General features: G+C 42.8%; 1 protein-coding gene across 19 annotated transcripts in view; it reads right to left on the reverse strand.

Annotated features, from left to right (window-relative positions):
• LOC126297424 (inositol hexakisphosphate and diphosphoinositol-pentakisphosphate kinase) overlaps positions 1 to 26,536 on the reverse strand; it is a 507,792-nt gene that overhangs the window by 230,748 nt on the left and 250,508 nt on the right. For all 19 annotated transcript variants that reach the window (XM_049988233.1, XM_049988228.1, XM_049988227.1 and 16 more), the window contains 3 exons: positions 10,309 to 10,503; positions 1,768 to 1,854; positions 1,388 to 1,576 (listed from right to left, as the gene is read on the reverse strand). In XM_049988233.1, coding sequence (XP_049844190.1) covers positions 1,388 to 1,576; positions 1,768 to 1,854; positions 10,309 to 10,503 — 471 coding nt within the window. The remainder of the gene's footprint in view (positions 1 to 1,387; positions 1,577 to 1,767; positions 1,855 to 10,308; positions 10,504 to 26,536) is intronic.

Raw genomic sequence — 26,536 nt, forward strand, 5'->3', positions numbered from 1 at the left:
GAACTCTAATCAAACTGAACTTGAAAACATGCATTGTACAAACAGCAATCTCAAATTATGTCTCTGTGAACTTCAATCATCTTTGAAAGACAAAATTTTGTGGATCAACTCAAGTTCAACTGCAATCATCAGCTCACAAACTAGTAACTCTACAGAGGAACAGATTTTGTTTTGTACAAAAATATACTGAAAAGAAATAAATAATAAACAGGTAAGTGTTAACATAAAAAAGGTACGTAAATATGTGAATATGCCACTTCCACACTGCTGAAGCTCGAAATAAATGTTTCAATCTGTAAGGTTCGTTTAAGGAAACTATGACCTTTGTAGGTAATGAGTGCAGATAGTAACTGATGCCTCAAAATTTATGTAGATGATTTGCAATTAATGTGATTAGTTTAAAAGCTTTTCATAGACACTCAGTGGCAGAGTAGTAAGGTGAAATCCAAGCTATTTGCAGTGAACAGTAAAGTATACGATGTTTGACAACAGCCAATAGTGACTGGACATTTCTTACAAATATGCTCTCTAGGATCAAAAAGAAAAAAGTTCTCTAGGCTCAAATAGCAATTAATTTGTATTTAATTTTTGAACTATCCACACTTAAACCACTACGAAAACTGCGCAAGTGTATTTCATGGTAATTTAGATCAACACTAAAACCTCATTCAATTGATGCAAGTTAAGTATTATGCAATAGAGTAGAGTCATAAATGGAATTAAGCTTCAGAACTAAAGCCAAATTCCAGTCAGCACTGCTTATACAGTTAGTCCCTAGTATATTACCAGAACTCTTATTATTTCACTACCTCTAAATATTACTAAGTAAGCCTGATGTACAGGAATATTAACTTCATGCAAACTTCAGTGAACTGACATAAATCTTCATCATCTCAAGAAATGAAGGTGATACATAATGATTAGTATGTCACAGTCTGAATGTCAACTGTTCTTCATTGCAGTCTCCAGGGAAGTCAATGAGTCAGCACACTGATGGTGTCCATTATCTTCTAGCAGTTACATAAGATTAATATAAGTGCCTTCTGCAGAAAATCTATAGAAAGTATCAAAATTTTGAGAAGTTTTTAACTGTTTATTATCTGCAAAATTACTGAGATAAAATGATAAGATCAGATGGTATAGCAAGGAAGGGTAGGGTGTAACCTCACAGACAGTGAGACCTATAGAAACAAAGCACACATGATGGAGAAAGGGCCTTCAAAATACAATGTCTAAAAGATTAGAGTGCAGCTGCCCATGGAGGTCTTTACAGAGAAGGGAACAGATGTATACAAATGGGCAGACATAAGACCAATCAAGGAGTAATGAACAGCCATACTGAAACACAAAATATTGTTCTACGAAAAAATATTGAATTCATAATTACATCTCCAAAACACTCTTCAGTTGTTCTAATTTTCCTTGTTTCTCTTCAATTTCTGGATCTGCTTCTCTTAGCTCAATCTCACTCAGAAGAGATCGAGCAATGTCCAGTATTTCCTGCAGCTGTTTTGGGCGTTTCAATTTAACATGGCCATCTTTATAACCATCGTACTTTTCAAATATCTCAAAAAACCTGTAAACAGTGCAAATAAAAAATAATGGGAAAACATTGTTTTAAGACAAATTAACTAATTAATAATATGGCAAGGAAATTATATGTAAATAACTTAATTTAGTGCCAAAGTAAGTAACGCACATAGTGTAATTCTTTCCTAGAACAGGACCAGGAATGTTCACAATTTCACAATTTAAAATGGAACTTACTTTGGATGTCGAACTTCAACCTTCATTTTCTGTTTTGGAGTCCGATCTCCATGTCTAATAATAGCAACAACACATCTCAGCTCCATCCTACAAAATTAGATGTTTGAGTTAAGTATTAAAATCTGTAAGTTACTAAAGCAGTATAGTAATAAGATAATGTTTCACTGCCAAGACAACTTGAAAATAATAAATAAAGATTCCTGTTTACATTGACCTCTCAACTAAAATTCTTTGAACAAATCAGGTGGAAAACAGAGTGTATGAAATGATAATATTAATACAATATTTACCTACACAATTCAAATACTGGATTTTACAGGGTTTGTGTGTGTGTGAAATGGTTAAAAATGTTATCACACAGTGGGGAGCAAACCTACAAAATGTCACTCATTCTTATCTGATTCGTGTTGGTCCACAGGCTGTAAGACAATGGAGAAAGGGTGAAAGTTGCTATACCTGGGATTAAAACAATAGGGCTTAAATAACAGCAAAGGGAAATGTGACTGGATGACCACTTACAAAAACCATTGGTGGGCCAATTACTCAGTTAACACATTAAGAACATAGCTCTAAAATCTTATGAAACAAGTTGAGCATATCACAAAACCTTAAAACTCTCACTACGTTCATTTGCCTATCACTTAAAACAGAGGGTAGGTCTGTCAGCAGATCTGCCACTGCTCTTTAGTTTGAAAATAAAACGTAGTCGGGTATAATGTTGCACACAATGATCTGTACACCTCAATCACCAAACATTGGAGGGTCCCCTCACTGGAGCAAGAAGCCACGCATCATAGGGCTGTGGCATATGCAAAGACAAATAAGGAGTATCTCATCCTACCTGCACGTTACTTCTAGCCCCTTTTCTTTCAATCAACGTAGGACTCTTTTTTTTTTTAACACCGAGGCGATATTATGCAGGGGCACAGCACACTGAACTTACTGTGGATTACGATGTGCCTCCTTCACTGCTACATCTGCCCTTTTGTACCCCACAATACCCATGTGCCCTGACTCCCAGTAAAAAGACACCACCTCTCCAGTCTTTGTACTTGGAGACAGGATATGCCAGAATACTTTATCAGCTGGATACAAGCACTACAGAGACTGAAGCGCACTCACGGAGTCTGAACAGACAAGGAATTTAACAGGCATGGTGCATCTCATCTGCTCCAGCACCCTCAAGATCACAGAAAATTCAGCATCGAAGACAGCGGAGTCTGGAGGCAATCAAATCTTGATGACACAATCAGGAAAAACAAAAGAGCAGCCAATGCAATCGCCCTGCTTAGATCCATCCGTGAATATAGATACCTAGTTGTGGTGCTACCAACAGCCTTGCCACAGTGGTAACACTAGTTCCCTTCAGATCACCAAAATTAAGCTCTGTTATGCGCCGTCGGGCTTGGCTATCACTCAGATGGGTGATAATCTAGATCAGCCACGTACTTTCAGCAACTGGGGTGTACTCGCCCCTTGTGGGGCCAATTGAGGAGCTACTCAAGTGAGAATTAGCAGCTCAGGTTACAAAAACTGACAATGACTGGAAGAGTGGTGTGCTGTCCATGTGCCCCTCCATATCTGCAGCTAATAACATCTATCAGATGATGACGGCTCAGTGGTCAATCAATACTGTTGGGCCTTTTGAGGCCTGTTTGGATAGAGCTTAGTAGTTTAGTTTGTGGAGATGCTCATTTAAAGTATCAAAAAATATTGCATTAAAAACATAAGCAAGAATGCAATCTGTCCTGTATTGCACTAAATCTAGAATTACTCTGGGCCTCTACATTAAAAACGGTAGCAGTCAGTTAAATCCCCATACTTGAGCCTGCTGTGCCCCACACCAAGGACGCCAGCACACATTTTGCACAGATCCCCAATGGCCTGGTTGTCCACGGATGACTGTTAAAGAGGCATTCCATAGCTGGACAAACAATGGTACAGTATGCGGGGGAAGTTGGGGTAATGAGGAATGCACATGCCTGGCGCACCATGAGGAGTTGCCAGCAGTTTGTAAGTGGTGTTTCACTGGTCTCAGCACAGGGCCTGGTTATAGGGGCTGATCCTGTAAGTTCCTGTGCCCCGGCTGATCACCTCGTGGTGTGTAGAGTCAATGACCTTCATGCAAGAAGGCCTCACTGACCTATACCCTGTGCACCCATAGTCCAGCTGGAACCACACGAAGGCCCAATACAACTTGAGCAGGTGCACCCTCTCTGTTCCCTAAGACATGTGACAGACATTTCAAGATATTTAGTGCATTGGGGCTGTTGCCTTCTTGTCCTTTAGGTGTGGTAACCATCACAGTTTTAAGTCAAAAATGAGGCCCAGAAACATCACACAGTCTTTGATAAGGAGAATTATGTGCCAAATATGTAGTTCATGGAAAGTAAATATCTGTCAAGAATGACTAAAACATGTGTGCACATACAAATGTTGCCTCATCTCTAATATCCAGACCAGACAACGGTTCTCTGTACTATGTACTGACTTGGCAGAAAATCCTAAGAAATTTTGGTCTTATGTCAAAGAGGTAGGTAGATCAAAACAAAATGTCCAGACACTCTGTGACCAAAATGGTACTGAAACAGAGGATGACAAACTAAAGGCCGAAATACTAAATGTCTTTTTCCACAGCTATTTCACAGAGGAAGACTGCACTGTAGTTCCTTCTCTAGATTGTCGCACAGATGACAAAATGGTAGACATCGAAATAGATGACAGAGGGATAGAGAAACAATTAAAATCATTCAAAAGAGGAAAGGCCGCTGGACCTGATGGGATACCAGTTCGATTTTACACAGAGTACGCGAAGGACCTTGCCCCCCTTCTTACAGCGATGTACCGTAGGTCTCTAGATGAGCGTAGCATTCCAAAAGATTGGGAAAGGGCACAGGTCATCCCCGTTTTCAAGAAGGGACATCGAACAGATGTGCAGAACTACAGAACCTATATCTCTAACGTCGATCAGTTTTAAAAGTTTGGAACACTTATTATGTTCGAGCATCATGACTTTTCTGGAGACTAGAAATCTACTCTGGAGGAATCAGCATGGGTTTAGAAAAAGACGGTCGTGTGAAACCCAGCTCACGCTATTCGTCCACGAGACTCAGAGGGCCATAGACACGGGTTCACAGGTAGATGCCGTGTTTCTTGACTTCCGCAAGGCGTTCGATACAGTTCCCCACAGTCGTTTAATGAACAAAGTAAGAGCATATGGACTATCAGACCAATTGTGTGATTGGATTGAAGAGTTCCTAGATAACAGAACGCAGCATTTCATTCTCAATGGAGAAAAGTCTTCCGAAGAAAGAGTGATTTCAGGTGTGCCGCAGGGGAGCGTCGTAGGACCGTTGCTATTCACAATATACATAAATGACCTGGTGGATGACATCAGAAGTTCACTGAGGCTTTTTGCAAATGATGCTGTGGTATATCGAGAGGTTGCAACAATGAAAAATTGTACTGAAATGCAGGAGGATCTGCAGCGCATTGACGCATGTTGCAGGGAATGGCAATTGAATCTCAATGTAGACAAGTGTAATGTGTTGCGAAAACATAGAAAGATAGATCCCTTATCATTTAGCTACAAATAGCAGGTCAGCAACTGGAAACAGTTAATTGCATAAATTATCTGGGAGTACGCATTAGGAGTGATTTAAAATGGAATGATCATGTAAAGTTGATCGTCGGTAAAGCAGATACCAGACTGAGATTCATTGGAAGAATCCTAAAGAAATGCAATCTGAAAACAAAGGAAGTAGGTTACAGTACGCTTGTTCGTCCACTGCTTGAATACTGCTCAGCAGTGTGGGATCTGTACCAGATAGGGTTGATAGAAGAGATAGAGAAGATCCAACGGAGAGCAGCGCGCTTCATTACAGGATCATTTAGTTATCGTGAAAGCATTACGGAGATGATAGATAAACTCCAGTGGAAGACTCTGCAGGAGAGACGCTCAGTAGCTCGGTACGGGCTTTTGTTAAAGTCTCGAGAACATACCTTCACCTAAGAGTCAGGCAGTATATTGCTCCCTCCTACGTATATCTCACGAAGAGACCATGAGGATAAAATCAGAGAGATTAGAGCCCACACAGAAGCATACCGACAATACTTCTTTCCACGAACAATACGAGACTGGAATGCAAGGGAGAACCGATAGAGGTATACTCAGGGTACCCTCCGCCACACAGATTCAGGTGGCTTGCGGAGTATGTATGAAGATGTAGATGACGATGCACTCTAGAGTATTTCCTACTCAGCTCATGAAATTGACACTCTGATAACTGCTCGTACATGTTCGGTCCTTTCCTGTTTTGAGGAGAGGTATCGAAATTGCCTCTCACAACAAGCCAGGATATTGGCCTGTCAGCCCTAGAGAATTAAAGATGATTTCCTTTGACACATTTGCAAGTGCTGCACGGTGCTGTAAAGGATTTGGTCACAACTTGGCACAGAGCACATGGAGAATGGACAGTTTATAGACTCTGAAATAGTGACCAGAAGTTAAACTCAATCCTCTCCATGGTGGCACGGTGATGACAGAACACTGTTCCTGGCTGGCAGTGGCAGTAGCAATGCAAAATGCTCTGCCACTGTCTGTGATGTCTCCGAGGGTTGTTTGGGGACACCACTGTTTCTACAGTGGGAAGTGGTCATTGGAATGAAGGTCATCAATGAATTCTTACTGAACAGAGACCACAAAGGCTGGAGAGCAGAAAGAGAGATTGATGGCTGAGGATGACCAAGTAGCTGCACAAAAATGAGTGGAAGTGTCTGTGTTGAGGAAGCACAACTCATCAAACATCACCAAGCTCTCCAAAATCTGAGCCTGAGGGCAGGTACAGATTAAGTCCTATAGTATCTGATAGGCATTGAAGTCTGACAGTATGAGAAATGGTCAGGGGAGTTGTTATATAAGATTTATTAGAGCCTTTGAGTCAATGCACCTTGCAGAGGTAAATACAGTGAGCAAACAGTGATCCTCTGACACACAGCTTCCAACAGAAACTGCTTGCAGGTCAGTAGCCAAGGGAAGAGCAGAGCACAGCAGTGGTGCACATTATTGACAAATGCAGTGAACCCTTCTTTGGGCCTTTCTCCAATCAAGTTGTTCTCCCAATGAAGTGTGTAGCCCCTAGTACTAGGGCATAAGACACTTTAACATGAGTTTCCCGCAAACACGGTTTAGTTCCTCCACAAGTGTTCTGAAGTCATTAATGTTCCACTGTAGTATGGGAGCCATTTGTGACTGGTGGGGGGAGTAGCACTTTTACCCTGCCTTCCACTTGGGAGGGAAGCCTGTAATGGGTGGAGGCTCATTCTTGGGGTTAGATGAATGCCCCAGGCAGAAATCAAAGTCCATCGGCTCTGAAGATGAGATGTCAGAGACAGTGACTTCAACATTGTTGGACTGCTTACTTCCCATCTGCCAGCAGATGCCATGGAATTTTGGCTTGTGGAGGCTTCAGAGACACAAGCATGACAGTAGTAGTGGCAGCACTTGGACAGTGGACAACACTGAACCTCTGAAGGTGCAGGGAACTCCAAAACATCAGCAACCATGGCCTTTTCTGATGTTCTGGGGTGGAGGTAGGGGCTTCAAACTAACTGCAACAGAAATACTGCCTTGGCAAATGTATGTACTAGTACCAACACTAGTAACTTCTGTTTGTGTAGCAGCACTGGTTTTCTGAACTGGCAGTTTAAGGACTGAAGCAAATGAGGCAGCCAACATTGGGGGGGAGGGGGGGGGGGGGGGGGAAGCATGGCCTTGAACATCTTTTTTGGCAGACCATACGAGATGCACTTCATAGCGTTAAGCTCCTTTATCTTCTGTTCTTCACATTATATGCTGCATTCACTACTCCAGACAGGACGATCACCACAGCAATTCACACACTTGAAAGAAGAACAACAAACAACTCTGTCATTGGCAGCTTTACATTTTCCACAAGTGGCTTCTCCATTACATCCAAGATTAGTGTGCTGAAAGTGCTGCCATTTAAAGCAGTGCATAAGGTGGGGCCAAAATGCCACACATTTAAACAAAGAAAACCTGCATTGACATATTCTGGGAGCTACATGCTATTGAAAGTGATGAACGAACAGATTTGATCATATCACCTCACCCTTTTTATGACATTCTGCATGTCAACAAGCCTTCTTGGGCCCAATCAGCTTCCAGTTTTTGTTTTGGAATTTCCCCCAGATTCCTGCACATCACAACACCTTTGCTGTAGTTTGAGGTTTAGTTTCAATGGTACATTCCACTATGCTTTTTGCATTCTGCAGGTTTGTTACTTGTTGAAAACTAGAGGCTTGAACCAGCAGTGTTCCATTGTGCAACAGATCAACAGATTTTAATATACTTGCTATGCCCTCTCAACCCTTTCGAATGTAGAAATGATAAACTTTCTCAAAGCTTCCCCCCTCTTCTTGTAACTATCAAAAACACATTCTGACCTACAGCATGCATTCTGTTACTAAAAACTAAACTACCCTGAACAAATCCAGACTCTAGAGGACTCGACACACAAGGCCTCTAGAGCCATCGGTTGTTGGTACCTACCACAGGCCCACCCTTTTTCCTGGGTGGTGGAGGAGAAAATTTTGAGGGTTTCATCTCGGTAACACGAGTAGCTAGAGAAAAAAAGGGTCCACTTAGAGTCCCACTCGCCTGAGTAAGTCTTATATAACTGAGGTATGGTAGATTCCCCAGGGGTTCCCTCGTAATGACTATTCCATCTCAACAGTCATGCTTTTCATTGGCATGCAGCACACCTTGTGATTGAGAGGATTTTTATAGAAGTTTCTTCTAGCCTCGAAAACTGGATGGTAAAGCCAAGGTCCACGTTCCCTGTGGTACACAACATTCCACCCCCGTGCAGTACAGTGGCTGCTCAAGCATGTCCACTGTTTACAGTGACACAGGACTGGTAGCGCTTGGCAGCCCCCAACTCAGAAACTCCGGGTTCAGCAAACCTGTACCCAGCAAATAAATGCTTGGCCCCTGAGCACTGATTTATACAGTATATACAATCCTGGAAATTGAAATAAGAACACCGTGAATTCACTGTCCCAGGAAGGGGAAACTTTATTGACACATTCCTGGGGTCAGATACATCACATGATCACACTGACAGAACCACAGGCACATAGACACAGGCAACAGAGCATGCACAATGTCGGCACTAGTACAGTGTATATCCACCTTTCGCAGCAATGCAGGCTGCTATTCTCCCATGGAGACGATCGTAGAGATGCTGGATGTAGTCCTGTGGAATGGCTTGCCATGCCATTTCCACCTGGCGCCTCAGTTGGACCAGCGTTCGTGCTGGACGTGTAGACCGCGTGAGACGACGCTTCATCCAGTCCCAAATATGCTCAATGGGAGACAGATCCGGAGATCTTGCTGGCCAGGGTAGTTGACTTACACCTTCTAGAGCACGTTGGGTGGCACGGGATACATGCGGACGTGCATTGTCCTGTTGGAACAGCAAGTTCCCTAGCCGGTCTAGGAATGGTAGAACGATGGGTTCGATGATGGTTTGGATGTACCATGCACTATTCAGTGTCCCCTCTACAATCACCAGAGGTGTACGGCCAGTGTAGGAGATCGCTCCCGACACCATGATGCCGGGTGTTGGCCGTGTGTGCCTCGGTCGTATGCAGTCCTGATTGTGGCGCTCACCTGCACGGCGCCAAACACTCATACGACCATCACTGGCACCAAGGCAGAAGCGACTCTCATCGCTGAAGACGACACGTCTCCATTCGTCCCTCCATTCATGCCTGTCGCGACACCACTGGAGGCGGGCTGCACAATGTTGAGCAGAAGACAGCCTAACGGTGTGCAGGACCGTAGCCCAGCTTCATGGAGACAGTTGCGAATGGTCCTCGCCGATACCCCAGGAGCAACAGTGTCCCTAATTTGCTGGGAAGTGGCGGTGCGGTCCCCTACGGCACTGCGTAGGATCCTACGGTCCTGTCGTGCATCCGTGCGTCGCTGCGGTCCGGTCCCAGGTCGACGGGCACGTGCACCTTCCGCCGACCACTGGCGACAACATCGATGTACTGTGGAGACCTCACGCCCCACGTGTTGAGCAATTCGGCGGTACGTCCACCCGGCCTCCCGCATGCCCACTATATGCCCTCGCTCAAAGTCCGTCAACTGCACATAGAGTTCACGTCCACGCTGTCGCGGCATGCTACCAGTGTTAAAGACTGCGATGGAGCTCCGTATGCCACAGCAAACTGGCTGACACTGACGGCGGCGGTGCACAAATGTTGCGCAGCTAGCGCCATTCGACGGCCAACACCGCAGTTCCTGGTGTGTCCGCTGTGCCGTGCGTGTGATCATTGCTTGTACAGCCCTCTCGCAGTGTCCGGAGCAAGTATAGTGGGTCTGACACACCGGTGTCAATGTGTTCTTTTTTCCATTTCCAGGAGTGTACATAAAAACAATAAGAGTAAACATAACATTCAAACATATAAATAACACTTTAATATACCAAAGTACAATATAATGTAATTACTCACATTTTTCCAAAAGTTGTTGGCACAATTGGTGGATCATCAAGTTGGAATGGTATAGACCAAGGTATATGCAGTGTTGGGGCAAGCTTACGAAGAATCATATTGCCCAATATTTTGGCGCAGTCATCATAATACTTGTTAGAATTTTTGACAAAACTAAATCCATTCACATCACAAACAAAAGATTTTCCATTGGCTCTGAAAAATAAAAATATCCACGTCATTCTCTTAAGTATACAAATAGTCCAAATAATGGAGGGAGACAGCTTGGACAATGTTGAGGTCATCACTGATGGAGCAAAAGCTCTGTTCCAAAGGATGAGGCAGGAGATCAGTGTGATCTTTTTCAAGGACCCAACATGGCATTTATCTTTTATGTTTTCATAACATTGGGAAACCTAAATGAGGATGATAAAAGAGATTTCAAGCCTTCTGCTCTCCAATATGAGCCATTACGTTAACTAGCTCAATTAGTTTTTTTGCAAGACAGCTCTGTTAAAAAGGTTTTTGAATTTTTTTTACTGTGATACCTTGGTGCCAATATGGCCACCATACAAGGTCCATTTCACTTTTATCTTACTGAATGGGAAAATGTTAATAGTAATAATGCATAGTGAAATGTGCTGCATGAGACTAGAGTGAATTACAGAAATGGCAAAACTATTTTGCTCAAATTGGCTGCTTAATGTCTTAACCAGCTGTTCTTGTACTTAAGCGTTTGTCGTTACACTGCGATATTGCATCATTTAGGACAGGTTCTTCTCTATCTGTGGTATGAGTTCCTTAAACAGCACATGTTGCAACTAGCATTTCACATGTCAACATTACTATGCTAATTTTGGAAACAGAGCAGCCTGGGTATACAAATTACATAACTTCGGCTACTCTGCTTACATAATTTATAATAATGTCAGCTCTCTTTGCAGTATCCACATTGTTAATAGGGGCTGTATTGTATGGATTTTTCTTGTCAGAAGCATCAGTTCACAAATTAAAAGTAAAAAGAATTAAAGTTTATGGGAACAGAACAGACAAGTACACTAACTGCACTTTTAATATTTACAGCAACTAACAGAAAAAAAAGTAAATATATTACAGAAAACATAAGGTTAGCAGGACTAGGTTACATTAGCTATATTAAGAGCTGCTGAACTGAAGTTCTTGAAGCAGCACTGAGTGTGGTTATCAAGGCAGGAACACACATGTATTTTTTGGATCTCACAGGTTAGAAGGTTGCTCCTGTCTGCAGTCACTTCAGATAAGTTTTCATTGTGGACAAAGGCTAGTTCTGATGATTCCTTCCATAACAATCTTTTAAAGTTAGCAACATCACCACATTCCTACTTTAGGTTGAGTCGGACTATCTTAGTTCTCGATTTCTCTGAGAAAACTACTCCCAGATTTAAGCCTTTGGGCAGCTGGTCTAATACTGTATATTGAGTTTTGATGAGAAATGGGGGACTATTTTCTCTTTGAAAGCAGTTGGGTTCTGCCATATTGTCAGTGAAGTGATTATAATCAGGTGGTAGGCACTATTCATGGGAGTAGGTTTCAGTCAGTCTGTTACCAGTCTGTACATTTCATAAAGTGCCTCATCAACTTGCTTTGTGTTGGTGGATTTGTACCAGGTGGGACAGGCCTATTCTGTTTACCATCTACTGGTTTACCATCTTAATTAAATGCTACAGTTTGCTGAATGATGACATTTCTGCCATTGATTTTCATTTTTGTGTATCAGAGCCCTGTCCAGGGTAATAACCTAGTATATGGTAGCTTGGTTGGTAGAGCGTGTGTTAAGGGATTAAACAGCAAGGTCATCAAGTTAGTTGCTTGGTTGGTTTAGGGGAGGGGACGAAACAGTGAGGTCATTGGTCCCATCGAATTAGGGAAGGATGTGGAAGGAAGTCGGCTGTACACTTTCAAAAGAACCATCCTGGCATTTGCCTGGAGAGATTTAGGGAAATCACCGAAAACTTAAATCAGGATGGCCGGATGCAGGTTTGAACCATCATCCTCCCAAACGCGAGTCCAGTGTGTTAACCACTGCACCACTTCGCTCAGTGGTCCTCAAGACTGTCAGTCCTGCGGTAGTTCACCTGGAGTTAGTGATGTCCACGAGGAACATGATCTGATTATGAAAGTAGACAGGAGCAGTAAAACTGAGGCATTGAAGGCAGTACTGATGCCAAAGCTGAGAAATAATTTACAAAGAAGTAAATGGGTTGGGCTGATAAGTAGGTCAGAATAGACAAGGGGTCTCCCAGAGCTCATTCATGGTGAGAGAAACCCACACCATATCTGATCCCAGCCAACCTAATGAAGGGTGAAGACCGTTACGAAGCAAAGAAAGCCTTCTAGTTGACTGATTCAGAACAGTAAAACTGAGAAGGCTAAAAACATAGTGAACAGCTGTTGAACCATCAATAATAAAAACAAGATAAGAGAAATAGGTAAGGTAGCATGTGGACATCCCAAGGGCTCTACATGTGATGAGAGGTGTCCAACCCACAGCCGTCCCACATCTGAACCAGACATTAAAGAACACTATTCAGCAGAGTGCTGCCCCTAAAATGGAAAACATACTGAAGCAGAAAAGGAGGCAAACTGCATTTAAAGCAATTAAAACAGAGAAAAAGAGGGATGAAAAAGGATGAACTGGTCAAGGAGATGGGGTCAGAGGTCCCCCAGACCCAGCATTTGGCAGGAGATGCCCCAGCCACAACCTCCCACCCTGAAAATAGCTTGAAACATTATATCTAAGAATAAAAACCAATTTCATTGAGAAAACAGAGAAGCAATTCAACCATACATGAATCATTTACCAACATTAGAGGCAAATAATTCGGAAGGCCATGTTCGGCATAAAGGGACAGCAGGATAATTTGGATAATATTTTGAGTAGATTTCCGCACTATGTTACAGTTCTGGGTGGAGATTTTAATTTGCCGGATATGGACTGGGAGACCCAAACGTTCATAATGGGTGGCAGGGACAAAGAATGTAGTGAAATTTTTTTAAGTGCTTTATCTGAAAACTACCTTGAGAAGTTGAACAGAGAACTGCCTCTTGGCAAAAACATATTAGTCCTTCTGGTGAAAAACAGACCCGAACTCTTTGAAACAGTTAATGCAGAACAGGGAATCAGCGATCATGAAGCGTTTACTGCATCGATGATTCCAGCCGTAAATAGAAATATTAAAAAGGTAGGAAGATTTTTCTGTTTAGCAAAAGTGACAAAAAGCAGATTACAGAGTACCTGATGGCTCAAAACAAAAGTTTTGTCTCAAGTACAGATAGTGTTGAGGATCAGTGGACAAAGTTCAAAACCATCGTACAATATGTGTTAGATGAGTATGTGCCAAGCAAGATCATAAGAGACAAAAAAGAGCCACCGTGGTATCACAACTGAGTTAGTAAACTGCTGCGGAAGCAAAGGAAACTTCACAGCAAACATAAACAAAGCTAAAGCCTTGCAGACAAACAAAAATTACATGAAGCGAAATGTAGTGTGAGGAGGGCTATGCGGCAGGCGTTCAATGAATTCGAAAGTAAAGTTCTATGTACTGACTTGGCAGAAAATCCTAAGAAATTTTGGTCTTATGTCAAAGCAGTAGGTGGATCAAAACAAAATGTCCAGACACTCTGTGACCAAAATGGTACTGAAACAGAGGATGACAGACTAAAGGCCGAAATACTAAATGTCTTTTTCCAAAGCTGTTTCACAGAGGAAGACTGCACTGTAGTCCCTTCTCTAGATTGTCGCACAGATGACAAAATGGTAGACATCGAAATAGATGACAGAGGGATAGAGAAACAATTAAAATCATTCAAAAGAGGAAAGGCCGCTGGACCTGATGGGATACCAGTTCGATTTTACACAGAGTACGCAAAGGCACTTGGCCCCCCTTCTTGCAGCGGTGTACCGTTCATCTCTAGAAGAGCGTAGCATTCCAAAGGATTGGAAAAGGGCACAGGTCATCCCCGTTTTCAAGAAGGGACGTCGAACAGATGTCCAGAACTATAGACCTGTATCTCTAACGTCGATCAGTTGTAGAATTTTGGAACACTTATTATGTTCGAGCATCATGACTTTTCTGTAGACTAGAAATTTACTCTGGAGGAATCAGCATGGGTTTTGAAAAAGACGGTCATGTGAAACCCAGCTCGCGCTATTCATCCACGAGACTCGGAGGGCCATAGACACGGGTTCACAGGTAGATGCAGTGTTTCTTGACTTCCGCAAGGTGTTCGATACAGTTCCCCACAGTCGTTTAATGAACAAAGTAAGAGCATATGGACTATCAGACCAATTGTGTGATTGGATTGAAGAGTTCCTAGATAACAGAACGCAGCATTTCATTCTCAATGGAGAGAAGTCTTCCGAAGTAAGAGTGATTTCAGGTGTGCCGCAGGGGAGCGTCGTAGGACCGTTGCTATTCACAATATACATAAATGACCTTGTGGATGACATTGGAAGTTCACTGAGGCTTTTTGCAGATGATGCTGTGGTGTATCGAGAGGTTGTAACAATGGAAAATTGTACTGAAATGCAGGAGGATCTGCAGCGAATTGACGCATGGTGCACGGAATGGCAATTGAATCTCAATGTAGACAAGTGTAATGTGCTGTGAATACACAGAAAGATAGTTCCCTTATCATTTAGCTACAAAATAGCAGGTCAGCAACTGAAAAAGTTAATTCTATAAATTATCTGGGAGTACACATTAGGAGCGATTTAAAATGGAATGATCATGTAAAGTTGATCGTTGGTAAAGCAGATGCCAGACTGAGATTCATTGGAAGAATCCTAAGGAAATGCAATCCGAAAACAAAGGAAGTAGCTTACAGTATGCTTGTTCACTCACTGCTTGAATACTGCTCAACAGTGTGGGATCCGTACCAGATGGGGTTGATAGAAGAGATAGAGAAGATTCAACGGAGAGCAGCGCGCTTCATTACAGGATCATTTAGTTATCGCGAAAGCATTACAGAGATGATAGATAAACTCCAGTGGAAGACTCTGCAGGAGAGACGCTCAGTAGCTCGGTACAGGCTTTTGTTAAAGTTTTGAGAACATACCTTCACCGAAGAGTCAAGCAGTATATTGCTCCCTCCTACTTATATCTCGCGAAGAGATCATGAGGCTAAAATCAGAGAGATTAGAGCCCACACAGAAGCATACCGACAATCCTTCTTTCCATGAACAATACGAGACTGGAATTGAAGGGAGAACTGATAGAGGTACTCGGGGTACCCTCCGCCATGCACCGTCAGGTGGCTTGCGGAGTATGGATGTAGATGTAGAGGAGAGGGCATTCCACCACTATATATGCTACTCTCTGTAAGGCTCTGCAGACACAATGTGTAGGTCAGTCGTTACATAAGATAAAACTGTGGGTTGTTCTGGTATGACTGATCCAGAGAAACGAAGAATGGTGGACTACTTCCAGGAGGAATGGAAGGAAGAGAGTCATGCAGCCGTAGTCTCCTCGATAGTGCAGAGTTTATTAGAGAGAGGAGTATCCCACCAGACGTTGTTCCATATGCAAATGAAGAGAGGTCTATTTCCACTAGTAAATCTGCACCTGGGAATGTAAAAGTGAATTTCTGGGGAGGGGGGGAGGTAAGTAATCAATCCTCTAGGCAAACGGTCAGCCATTTCATTCTCTGGGATACCTATATGATTTGGGACCCAGAGAAAGATTACCAAGCAGGCAGTATGACGAAGTTCAGTGAGAAGGTCTGAATATAATGTGACAAGAGTAACATCAGTTAATGGCCTGGAGACTCCTCACTGCATCACTATCTATTAAAATGTGGTCACAGGATGACTGTTTAATACAATGGAGCTTTCAGCTCTGCCATAAAAATACTATATTTTCGTGGCAAGAAATGGTGTTCCTGACCAGCAGGAGATGTAAAAGCATAACCCATCCTATCTACAGTTTCAGAGCTGTCAGTATAAAAGAGTGCAGAGCTCAAAGCTCCTGTGGAACTGAAAGGTTATGAGGGCATCTGGAACTTTACAATACTGAAATGGATGCAGAGGGCTGTTGGACAATTTTTAATCCGACTGGAGGGGGAAGAAGAAGAAGAAGAAGAAGAAGAAGAAGAAGAAGAAGAAGAGTAGCACGATCGGCAACCTGAGAAGTGCAGCCAGGGAAGGAGAGAGTTTTATGCTTCCGCATGCAGCTAGGCTTTAGTTGACAAATATGGGACAGCCAAGTCAGCTTTTCATCAAAAAGGAGGCCCAAAATAGTGGACTGTGCAATAATATCCAAGCACTAGGTACTCAACTAGAGTCTGGGTCAGGATGGAAGATACGATGACAGAAATGCATGACCTGCACTTTTGCAGAAGAGAAGTGGAAATCATACAAAAGTGTCCACATGGAGGCCCTTTGGATGACACACTGGAGCTGGCATTCAGCTGAGGCTATCAAGTGGAAGTTGTACCAAATGCAACAGCCATCAACATACAGTGCTGGTATGATCAATGGAACGACAGAGCTAATTAACCAATCAGTGTCAAAGATGAAGTATGTGACACTTAGTACAGAGCCCTGTGGGATGCCATTCTCTTGGACCTGTGGACAGCGTAGCGAAGCACCACCTCCAAGCTGGAATAACCAGTGGGATAAAAACTGATAAACAAATATTGGTAGGAGCCTCGAAAGCCCTACTCATGTAGGGTAAGTAAAATGTGGTGACACCAAGTGGTGTCATATGCCTTATGTAGGTCAAAAGAGACTGTGATGGTGTGTTGACATTTAGAAAAACCAGTCGATTACTGTTTCCAACCTAACCAAATGACAGTTGAGGATTGTCCCTCCCAGGGACCACCAAACTTATGAGGGGACAAAAGGCCCAGGGATTTGCGAACCCAGCATAAACTGTGGGTAACCATCCTTTCAAGCAGTTTGCAGAGCAAATTGGTGCAACTAACTGGTCAATCACTGGGTTTTTTCCTGGCATAAAGAATAGGAAATGATACTCTCATGCCAGCAGGAAGGGAAGACACCTTCAAGCCAAGTATGCATGAAGACACAGAGTAGATGCAGACTTTGAGTAACATTCAAGTGTTGTATCATCTGATTATCAATGTAATCGAGGCCTGGGGTCATACTGGAACAAGGAAAGTTTCTGAAGCAGCTCCCAGTCAGATTTTACCTATTATTATTTTTATTTACATGTCAAGTTCTGTAGGATAACATTGAGGAGCAAATCTCGAACGTCATGGACCATGTCACTACATGAAATTACAATGTAAAAATAATAAAAGAAAAAAATAAAATGTTTATGAACCCAAAAAAGTCAAGCCGTAAGTTTAAATAAACACAATCAACAATACAACAAGAATCAGCTTAATTTTTCAAGGAACTCCTCGACAGAATAGAAGGAGTGGCCCATGAGGAAACACTTCAATTTTGATATGACAGAGCATAGATTACTGTTAAGATTTTTGAATTCTTGTGGTAGCTTATTGAAAATGGATGCAGTAGTATACCTCACACCTTTCTGCACAAGAGTTATGGAAGTCCGATCCAAATGTAGGTTTGATTTCTGCCGAGTATTAACTGCATGAAAGCTGCTTATTCTTGGGAATAAGCTGATATTGTTAACAACAAATGTCAGTACAGAATATATATATTGAGAGGCCAATGACAAAATATCCAGACTAGTGAATAGGGGTCGACAAGAGGTTCGTGAACTTACACCACTTACTGCCTGAACCGCTCGTTTTTGAGCCAAAAATATACTTTTAGAATGGGAAAAGAGTTTCCCCAAAATATAATACCATATGACATAAGCAAATGAAAATAAGCAAAGTAGGCTAAATTTTGTGTTGAATGATCACTTACTTCAGATACCGTTCTGATAGTAGTAATGGCAGCATTAAGTCTTAGAATAAGATGCTGAATCTGGGATTTCCCCGAAAGTTTCCTACCTATCTGAACACCTAGAAATTTGAACGGTTCAGTTTCACTAATCATATGCTCATTCTGTGAAATTAAAATGTCGGGTTTTGTTGAATTGTGTGTTAGAAACTGTAAAAAATGAGTCTTACTGTGATTTAGCGTTAGTTTATTTTATACAAGCCATGAACTTATGTCTTGAATTGCATTATTTGAAACCAAGCCAATGTTGCACAAAACATCCTCTACTACCAAGCTACAGAGTCATCAGCAAACAGAAATATTTTAGAGTCACCCATAATACTAGAGCACATATCATTAATATAAATAAGGAATAGGAGTGGCCCCAACACTGATCCCTGGAGCACCCCACATTTTACTGTACCCCACTAAGACCCCACATCACAGACATTCTCAACACTGTGAATAATGACGTTTTGCTCTGTCTGTTGCTAAAGTAAGAGGTGAACAAATTGTGACCTACACCCTGTATTCTGCAATGGTCCAACTTCTGGAGCAATGTTTTGTGATCAACACAATCAAACGCCTTAGTTAAAAAAAAGAAATGCCTAGCATTCGAAACCTTTTCTTTAAACCATTCATTACCTCACACAGAAAAGGAAACATAGCATTTGCGTTGTTGAACTGAAAAATACGTGGACAAGGGAAAAAATCAGGTATTTTCCGGTTAAAAATACATTTTCTCCCGGAAGAAAATACACTTTTCCGTGTTAAGTGACAGAATACTTTCCCTCGGAATCGGAAAACTTATCAGTCCTTTTAATGGTCAAGTTTTTGTATGACGGCGCCCCTTTAGGGAACAAACCTCAGAAAAAAATGCGTTTCCGAAAGATATTTGATTTGCAGCAACATGTACGGTGCACATTTTTGTATTACGAATGTATATAATCGAATTCCACCAAACACAGGAAGTTAGTATCCGAAGCATTGAAGTCGAGAACACGCTGGGCTTTTGTAAGCCAATCATAGCTCATGTCAGCTAGCCGATGGTAGCAGATATTCATCGCGTTTACATGGGGCACCCAAAACTGGATTTCATACACCGATCTCCAAATACCGCTTCTGGCTGACATGTAAACACTTCAAAATCGGTTCTGTAAATCCGCTTCTGGTTGCGTGTTTTCCAATTCCGCAATCGATTTTCGCTCCCATGCAAATGCAGCTAGTATTGAAACGTGCTTGGGCTGTCAGGTTTTTGTTTTGTTTTTAAAAATTTGGGCTAATATGGACGAAGTGTCTTATTGTACAGTGAAGGGTAAGTAGAAATATTAGACTGAAGCTGTTTATACCTTGTCTAATGGAAGAGGAATAGAGATAGTGCCGACTAGCATAATCCGCTTCAGATAGCGAAAGACGGTTTCTAAATCCGGTTTTCGTCTTTCAGAAGATGTGTTGCGTGTAAACGTACCTTAGTGATTCAGAGCATAGATCTTGTCAGCCTACAGCAACATCACTGTGAAGTAGCGCGGACACACAAACAGGAAAAGTTAATGGTATAAATTAATGTACATAGTGTAGCTACAAATCATCAATCGCAATATTTTCTCGCGACCTATTAGAATTCGTTTCAGCAGTTGTCAGAAAGCGCCACAAAATGGCGTTACTCTGCGCAGCTACGATGACGTAGGTAGTCCGTGTGTTCATTACGTATATAGCATTAAGAGAACTGCCATAAACGAAACAGGACATCAGAGGATACCCCGAGAGCATGGGAATTTCGCAAACGATAATAAAATGCATAATTTGACTTAAATAGCACATTCGTCTGTCCACATTCACAAAGACGTATGCCTCAAGCTGATAGCAAACTTTTCAGTGTGGTTTTCGGGATGCAAATTTTTTTGGTGTACCAGTACCGTATTATTTCATATTTAGTTCTTTATTATGGCTTAATGTCATACGTCCCAAATGATAACAATGTGCTCTTGAAATTCCGCAATCATTTGACACTAGCCAATAGTGTTCCCAATAAATTGACTGCCTCTGAGGAAAGATTAACTAACGCCAATTTTTTTTTATCAAATCGACAAAAATAACTTCAGTGTTCTGCGAGGCAATTAATGCCCGGCTGCCAAAAACCTGGAAATAAAACAAAATCAGAAAACTTAAACTTAAGCTTTAGCCTTCCATAATTATGCGAATGTATTTTAATTCACTTTATAGCTCCCGGCCACAGAAATCCGTTTTCTTTTCATTTGACCCGAAATCAGTAAACGTAGACACGGTTAACGTGGAAACTACCTCTCATCCCACAACAAATCAGACTGCCCTGCCCATGTGCGAAACTGGCAGCTTGGGCGAGCAAAAAAAAAAAGTTTCCGGGTAGCATCTGGCTCCTTGTTGCTACTACTGGTACAACTCGTGTCTACTTACCTTGAGTACAGCCAATAGCCGCACGTGACTCAACTGTGTATACGCATAAGCCCGCTCGCAACTATTCGAATGAACCTATGAAAACAGTTGTGACGTCATGCCCCACGGAAGCAGTTTGTTGTTACGAATTATTGCATAGTCTTCGTCCTAAGGCCTTTGACATATTTTGCTGTTGGCAGACGCTTGTGTGTGTACTGTGTTTTATTACCGTAAATGGCGAATTTCTTTTGCAACTTAGGTTTTCTTTTTCTTCGTTTATGTTTGATTGCTGCAGCATTACATTGCAGTAACGGGCTAAAGTAAAATTCTTTGTTGGAGTATCAGTTCTTACCTGTCTAAACTACAAAAAAATTAACAGAAAACTAAAACAACGAGAAATCCTGGAATTCTAAAAAAATTCGTGTGTTTTTCCCGGTTTTCTCCCGGATGAAAAAATTCCCGGTTACCACTGTGGCAAGGCTGTTGGCCCTGAATAATTGCTAGTTTATTATAAATGAAATTGGTTCCCAGGCATTATAGAAGGTCAAATTGGAGTCACATTGTTATTTAGACAGTGTGAGGTCCGTGCAAAACATCATATGATATACATAGACCCACCTGACAACACTTGAGAAATTGTCAGGTAATCAGGTAGTAGCCTGAGAGAGAGAGAGAGAGAGAGAGAGAGAGAGACTGGTAGAAGCATAGCAAAAAGTTATATGAAACTAATATTTGGGAAGAAGTTAGTCCATGAACAATGTGGTTTGCTGCAATCATTCAAGTATGGAAAAGCTTGTGATGATGATGTGTGTTTGAAGGGAGAGAAACACTTAAATAGGTAAAAAGTGAGGAAAAAATTGGGACTTGGCTGCTAAAACTAGGTAAGCGCGTCAATGAGCTTAAAAGGGCATGACAGTTGTCGTAACACAATAAGTAAAAGAAAATAGAGAAAACTCGGGCAACATGTTGTACAAAAGGGTCTGAAGGTACAACAATGTGAGGGGGGAAGAAAGTAATTTGTGGTCACTTGGGAGGTGCCTGCCACAGCGGAGGCTCTCCCCCCTCCCCACAACTGCCCCTAACACTGGAAACAGAGGACTATTATAGGTTGGAGTAAAATCAGTTCTCCCTCAGGAAATGCAACACTTTGGTAGTGGCTGTTATGTCATCAGCAAGCATCTGAGGTACTGGGGTAGGCAAGCTGAGAGCGTGCCGCAAATCGGTCAGCAGAGTGCACTCAACATGAACACGCACTATCGTCAGTAAACTACCACAGCAGCAGTGACGAGGACCCTCATGATGAAGAAGGAAATTGTGGGTGAGCCTTCTGCGGCCTATGTGTAGTTGGCACAACACAACGGCATCTTTCCTGGAAAGATGTATACCACACCTTAGTGGACCCTTTAATCATTCTCAACTTGTTTTGGGTTGTAGTAGCCTGACATTCCAGTTCCTAGAAGTCATGTTGATCTCCTGTAGTTGTGTCTTTAGCTAGATGGTCGGCGAGTTCATTTCCTGGAATGCCTATGTGGTTTGGTGTCCAGATGAAGGTCACTGTCTTTCCAGAGCTGTAGAGGTCAGCTAGTAGATCCTGGATGTTTTTAAGCAACTCATGGAGTCACTACAGTTCAGAAAGTTTGTCGTGGCCTGGAATTTGATGTACCACAAAGCGTGAGAGATGGCAACCAACTCTGCAGTGTATATACTACAGGCACTCGACAGAGATTGGTTCTCATGTCTCCTTATATGTGCAAAAGCATAACTGACCCTGTCATTCACTTTCAATCCATCTGTGTAGATGCATACCAAATTAGAATAATTGTGGAGGATAGAGAGAAACAGGTATCGGAAAAGGGTAGGATCAGCATCCTTCTTGGGGCCACAAAAGAGGTCCATTCATATCATAACACAGGGTACAGCCTACAGGGTGTGTCAAGAGGGAGCCCTAGGAACACAGACTAACAAAGGCTGTTGGAGGTCCTTCAGCAGAATATCGAGTCGGATTCCAGCTGATCTACCCATTTTTGTGTGATGTGCAAACTGTCTGAACTGATGTTTGTGGAACAGAGTTGAGTGGTTGGTTGGTTGGTTTGGGGAAGGAGACCAGACAGCGAGGTCATCGGTCTCATCGGATTAGGGAAGGACAGGAAAGGAATTCGGCCGTGCCCTTTGAAAGGAACCATCCCGGCATTTGCCTAGAGCGATTTAGGGAAATCACAGAAAACCTAAATCAGGATGGCCGGGCGCGGGATTGAACCATCGTCCTTCCGAATGCGAGTCCAGTGTCTAACCACTGCGCCACCTCACTCGGTGAACAGAGTTGAGTGACCTAGGAGGGTCGGCATCTGACAGATTGTGCTTGAGTAACTTGCCAGAAGCAGCAGTGGGACATCGGCTTCTGCCAGGAGGCTGACAACAGGGCTCATATGGAAGACCCCCACTGCCAACCACATGCTAGTGTGGGGAACAGGGTCCAGCAAGCTCAGTATGGATGCTGCTGCTGACCCACAGGCAACACATCCATAGTACAAGCAGGATCAAATCAGCACTTTGCCCACAAGGAGTGACTACGAAAATGGAGAGCACTCAGCTTCTTCATGCAAGTTGCCTTGAGCCGGCAGCCAAGTAAGCTTGTTGTCAAATAAAACACCTAAGAATTGGAAAGTTTCAATGACTTCAATTGACTGGTTCAAATGTGTGTGAAATCTTATGGGACTTAACTGCTAAGGTCATCAGTCCCTAAGCTTACACACTACTTAACCTAAATTATGCTAAGGACAAACACACACACCCATGCCCGAGGGAGAACTCGAACCTCCGCTGGGACCAGCCGCACAGTCCATGACTGCAGCGCCTTAGACCGCTCGCCTAATCCCACATAGCCAGTTAACAAGAATGCACAAGTCATAATTTTTCAGAAGCAAACTGATAGTAATTATTCAGGGCCCAGCCATGGACTCTGCAGACAGCCCATGAAGCTGCTGCTCACTGGTGTGCAGTGATGCAGAGACATAGGTAAAGATAATCCATGTACAGTGACGAAGAGACTGTGGGGCCCACTGCATTTACAATACCACTGATGACAATAGTGAACAGAGCTATGCTCAGAACCGATCCCTGAGGGTCTCCAGTTTCCTGTATATATTGGGTGCTGACAGATGAACCAAAAAGCAGAGAGATAGGAAATTGTGGACAAAGATGGGTAAACTACCCCAGAAACCTCACTCATGCAGTGTAGATAGGATGTGGTGCCACAAGATGGTAAAAGAGGTAAAAGAACACATCAATCGAATATTGTTGGTACGTAAAAGCATTGCGCACTGCAGATTCCAAATGAACCAGGTGATCTGTGGTTGACCAGAAAGCCTGTAAGCCGCTTTGGAATCTCGATATATGCACTCCGGCATCAGGGCACAAAAAAATATGGCAGCTGACCATGTGTTCAAACAGCTTATGCAACCCATTCCTCAGAGAGATTGCCTTGTTGTTAGTTAAAATATGGGGGTCCTTTCCTGGTTCCATGATAGAAATAATAAGACCTTCCCACCATTGAGAGGTAAATACTCCCTGCTGCCAAATGTGATTAAAAAGCCTGAGGATATGTTTCATGCTGTTGGCATGAAGACATTTGAGCATTTGGTTGTGTATTTTGTCACGTCCAGCAGCCATATCTCGATGCTCTGCCAAAGCTCTGTGAAGCTTCCATTCACAAAAAGGGACAATGTATGATAGAGAACCATGTGCATAGTATGATATCACACAGCATTCAATAAAGTGTACCTGCATCAGGAAATAAGGATGGTAATTACTGCAAGTGGACATTTTAGCAAAGTGTGCCACAAAACCTTCAGCACGTACCACAGGATCAGTGCAGATGTTACAATTGACAAGGATGCCAGGAAACACTGTGGGTGGTGGTTGGCCACAAATGCAGAGAAGTTAGTCCATACTTGGGACAACAGGGTATAGGATCACAGAGTTGAGACATACTGCTCCAAAAAGTCCTGCTTCCTTTTCTTTATTAAAATTGTGCTTTCACATGGAGTCTCTTGAATGCTATTAAATTATTGATAGAGGGATGGCATGTGTGTCAGTGACGTGACCTGCAGCACCTCCTGATAGCTGTGGCTATATATTCCATCACTTGACAGGATGAGCTGCAGTTGTAGTGTATCGTTGCTGCTGCAGTATGAGTAATAGTATTGATAGTATCCTGTACCAATCTGTCAATATCTGTCACACTACAGACTGCAAAAGTGGCTATAGAGGAGAAAGCCTGCCAATTAGCTTTCGGATGCAAAAAATGTGGAGCATGTTCTAGAGGTCTGTGAGTGGAGGAGGACAGAATGATAGGAAAATGGTAGCTCTCATGGAGGTCACCATGGATGTACCACTGAATGAGGGGAAGATACTTGAGCTGCAAACTGTGAGATCAATAGCTGAGAACGTTCCGTGGGCCACACTGAAATGGGTCGCAGCTCCAGTGTTGAGTAGGCAGACGTCCAATTCTGAAAGGAGGTGTTTTAGTAGTCAGCCTCTGTGAGACATATTGCTGCCACCCCACAGAGGCTTATGGGCATTTAAGTCCCCCCAATAAGAGGAGGGGGCATGGAGACGTGCCATTAATTTGAACAGCTCATGATAATGGAAACATTCATCTGACAGGTAGACACTAACAGCTATGACCTCTAGGCAGTGGTAAGGGGCACCTGCTCACTGAAAATGTCAGCATATGAGGGTACAGATCCCACCGGGTGCTCTCGACATCAACACAACTGGTACAGTAGGTTTGAAGTTTTTCAGAGCAAGCAGGTATGTTGCCATAAGCCATGTTTCCTGAAGTGCTATGCCAACCATAGAGTAAGTAGCCATTAAATGACAGAGTCCAGTCAAATGGCAATACTAGCCATTACAGCTCCACTGAAGGAACATTAGAGTCAGGTCAGAGAAAGTGGTGAATGGAAAAGATGTGTGTGATTACTTGGCTTACCGGGTCATGGTCCACCTGATTGCATGATCTGTTGTCCATATGCATAGGCTTGACTGCTGCAGGGCAGGGGAGGAGAACATCTGAAGACTTAGAAAGTAGCTCATCGTTCAGCTTATCCTTCTGAGACTTTGATTTCTGTGGAGATTTCCCCATTTTATCTTCCAAGAGACAAGAGGGCTGTACTTTTATTCAGGCTGCAAACCTGTGGCTGCTGGTCCTTGTCCTGGGATGTGGCCACCTTGATAGGTGTCCTCATTCCTGATGCCAGAGGATGATTAGGCATCTCTGGCCGCATTGAAGATGTGGTAGTGACCAGTGCTAAAGGTATAGGGGACGGTGGAGCTCACGTTCCCTCCTCCAACTGTGAGGCAGGCCCTGGCATATGACCAGGACCCCAAGGTATCACATGAGCCCTTGTCGCCATGTGAAATGTGGACTGTGACATGACAGTCACAAAATTGGAGACCACATTAGTCGAATGAAGTCTTTCAAACTTGTTCATTGTAGCTTGTGAAAATAGGCAGTCAAGCATTTTATACCCTTGAATTTCCTTCTCCCTCTTAAACACTGAGCACTGCAGGGAACGAGGAGAGTGCGGTTCTGGACAGTTGACACATTGAGACGGTTAGTCACAAGGGCTGTCCTCGTGGGATGCCCATACACACACCCTACAGACAGCATCATCAGAACAGTGGGATGACATGTGTCCAACCATTTGGCACTTAAAACATCGCATCAGAGGAGGAAAGTAAGGCCTGGCATCACACCTGTAAGCCATGGTCTTAACCTTCTCTGATAAAATGTTGCAGTCGAATGCTAGCATAAAAGCTCCAGCTTCTGCTCTATTACCCTTGGGTATCTTCTGGATGTGGAAAACAAAATGGACTCCATGCCATACCAGCTTGGAATGCAGCTCTTCATCAATTTGTAGCATTAGGTCCCAATGGAAGATC

This window comes from Schistocerca gregaria, chromosome X (assembly GCF_023897955.1).
Source record: "Schistocerca gregaria isolate iqSchGreg1 chromosome X, iqSchGreg1.2, whole genome shotgun sequence".
NCBI lineage: Eukaryota > Metazoa > Arthropoda > Insecta > Orthoptera > Acrididae > Schistocerca > Schistocerca gregaria.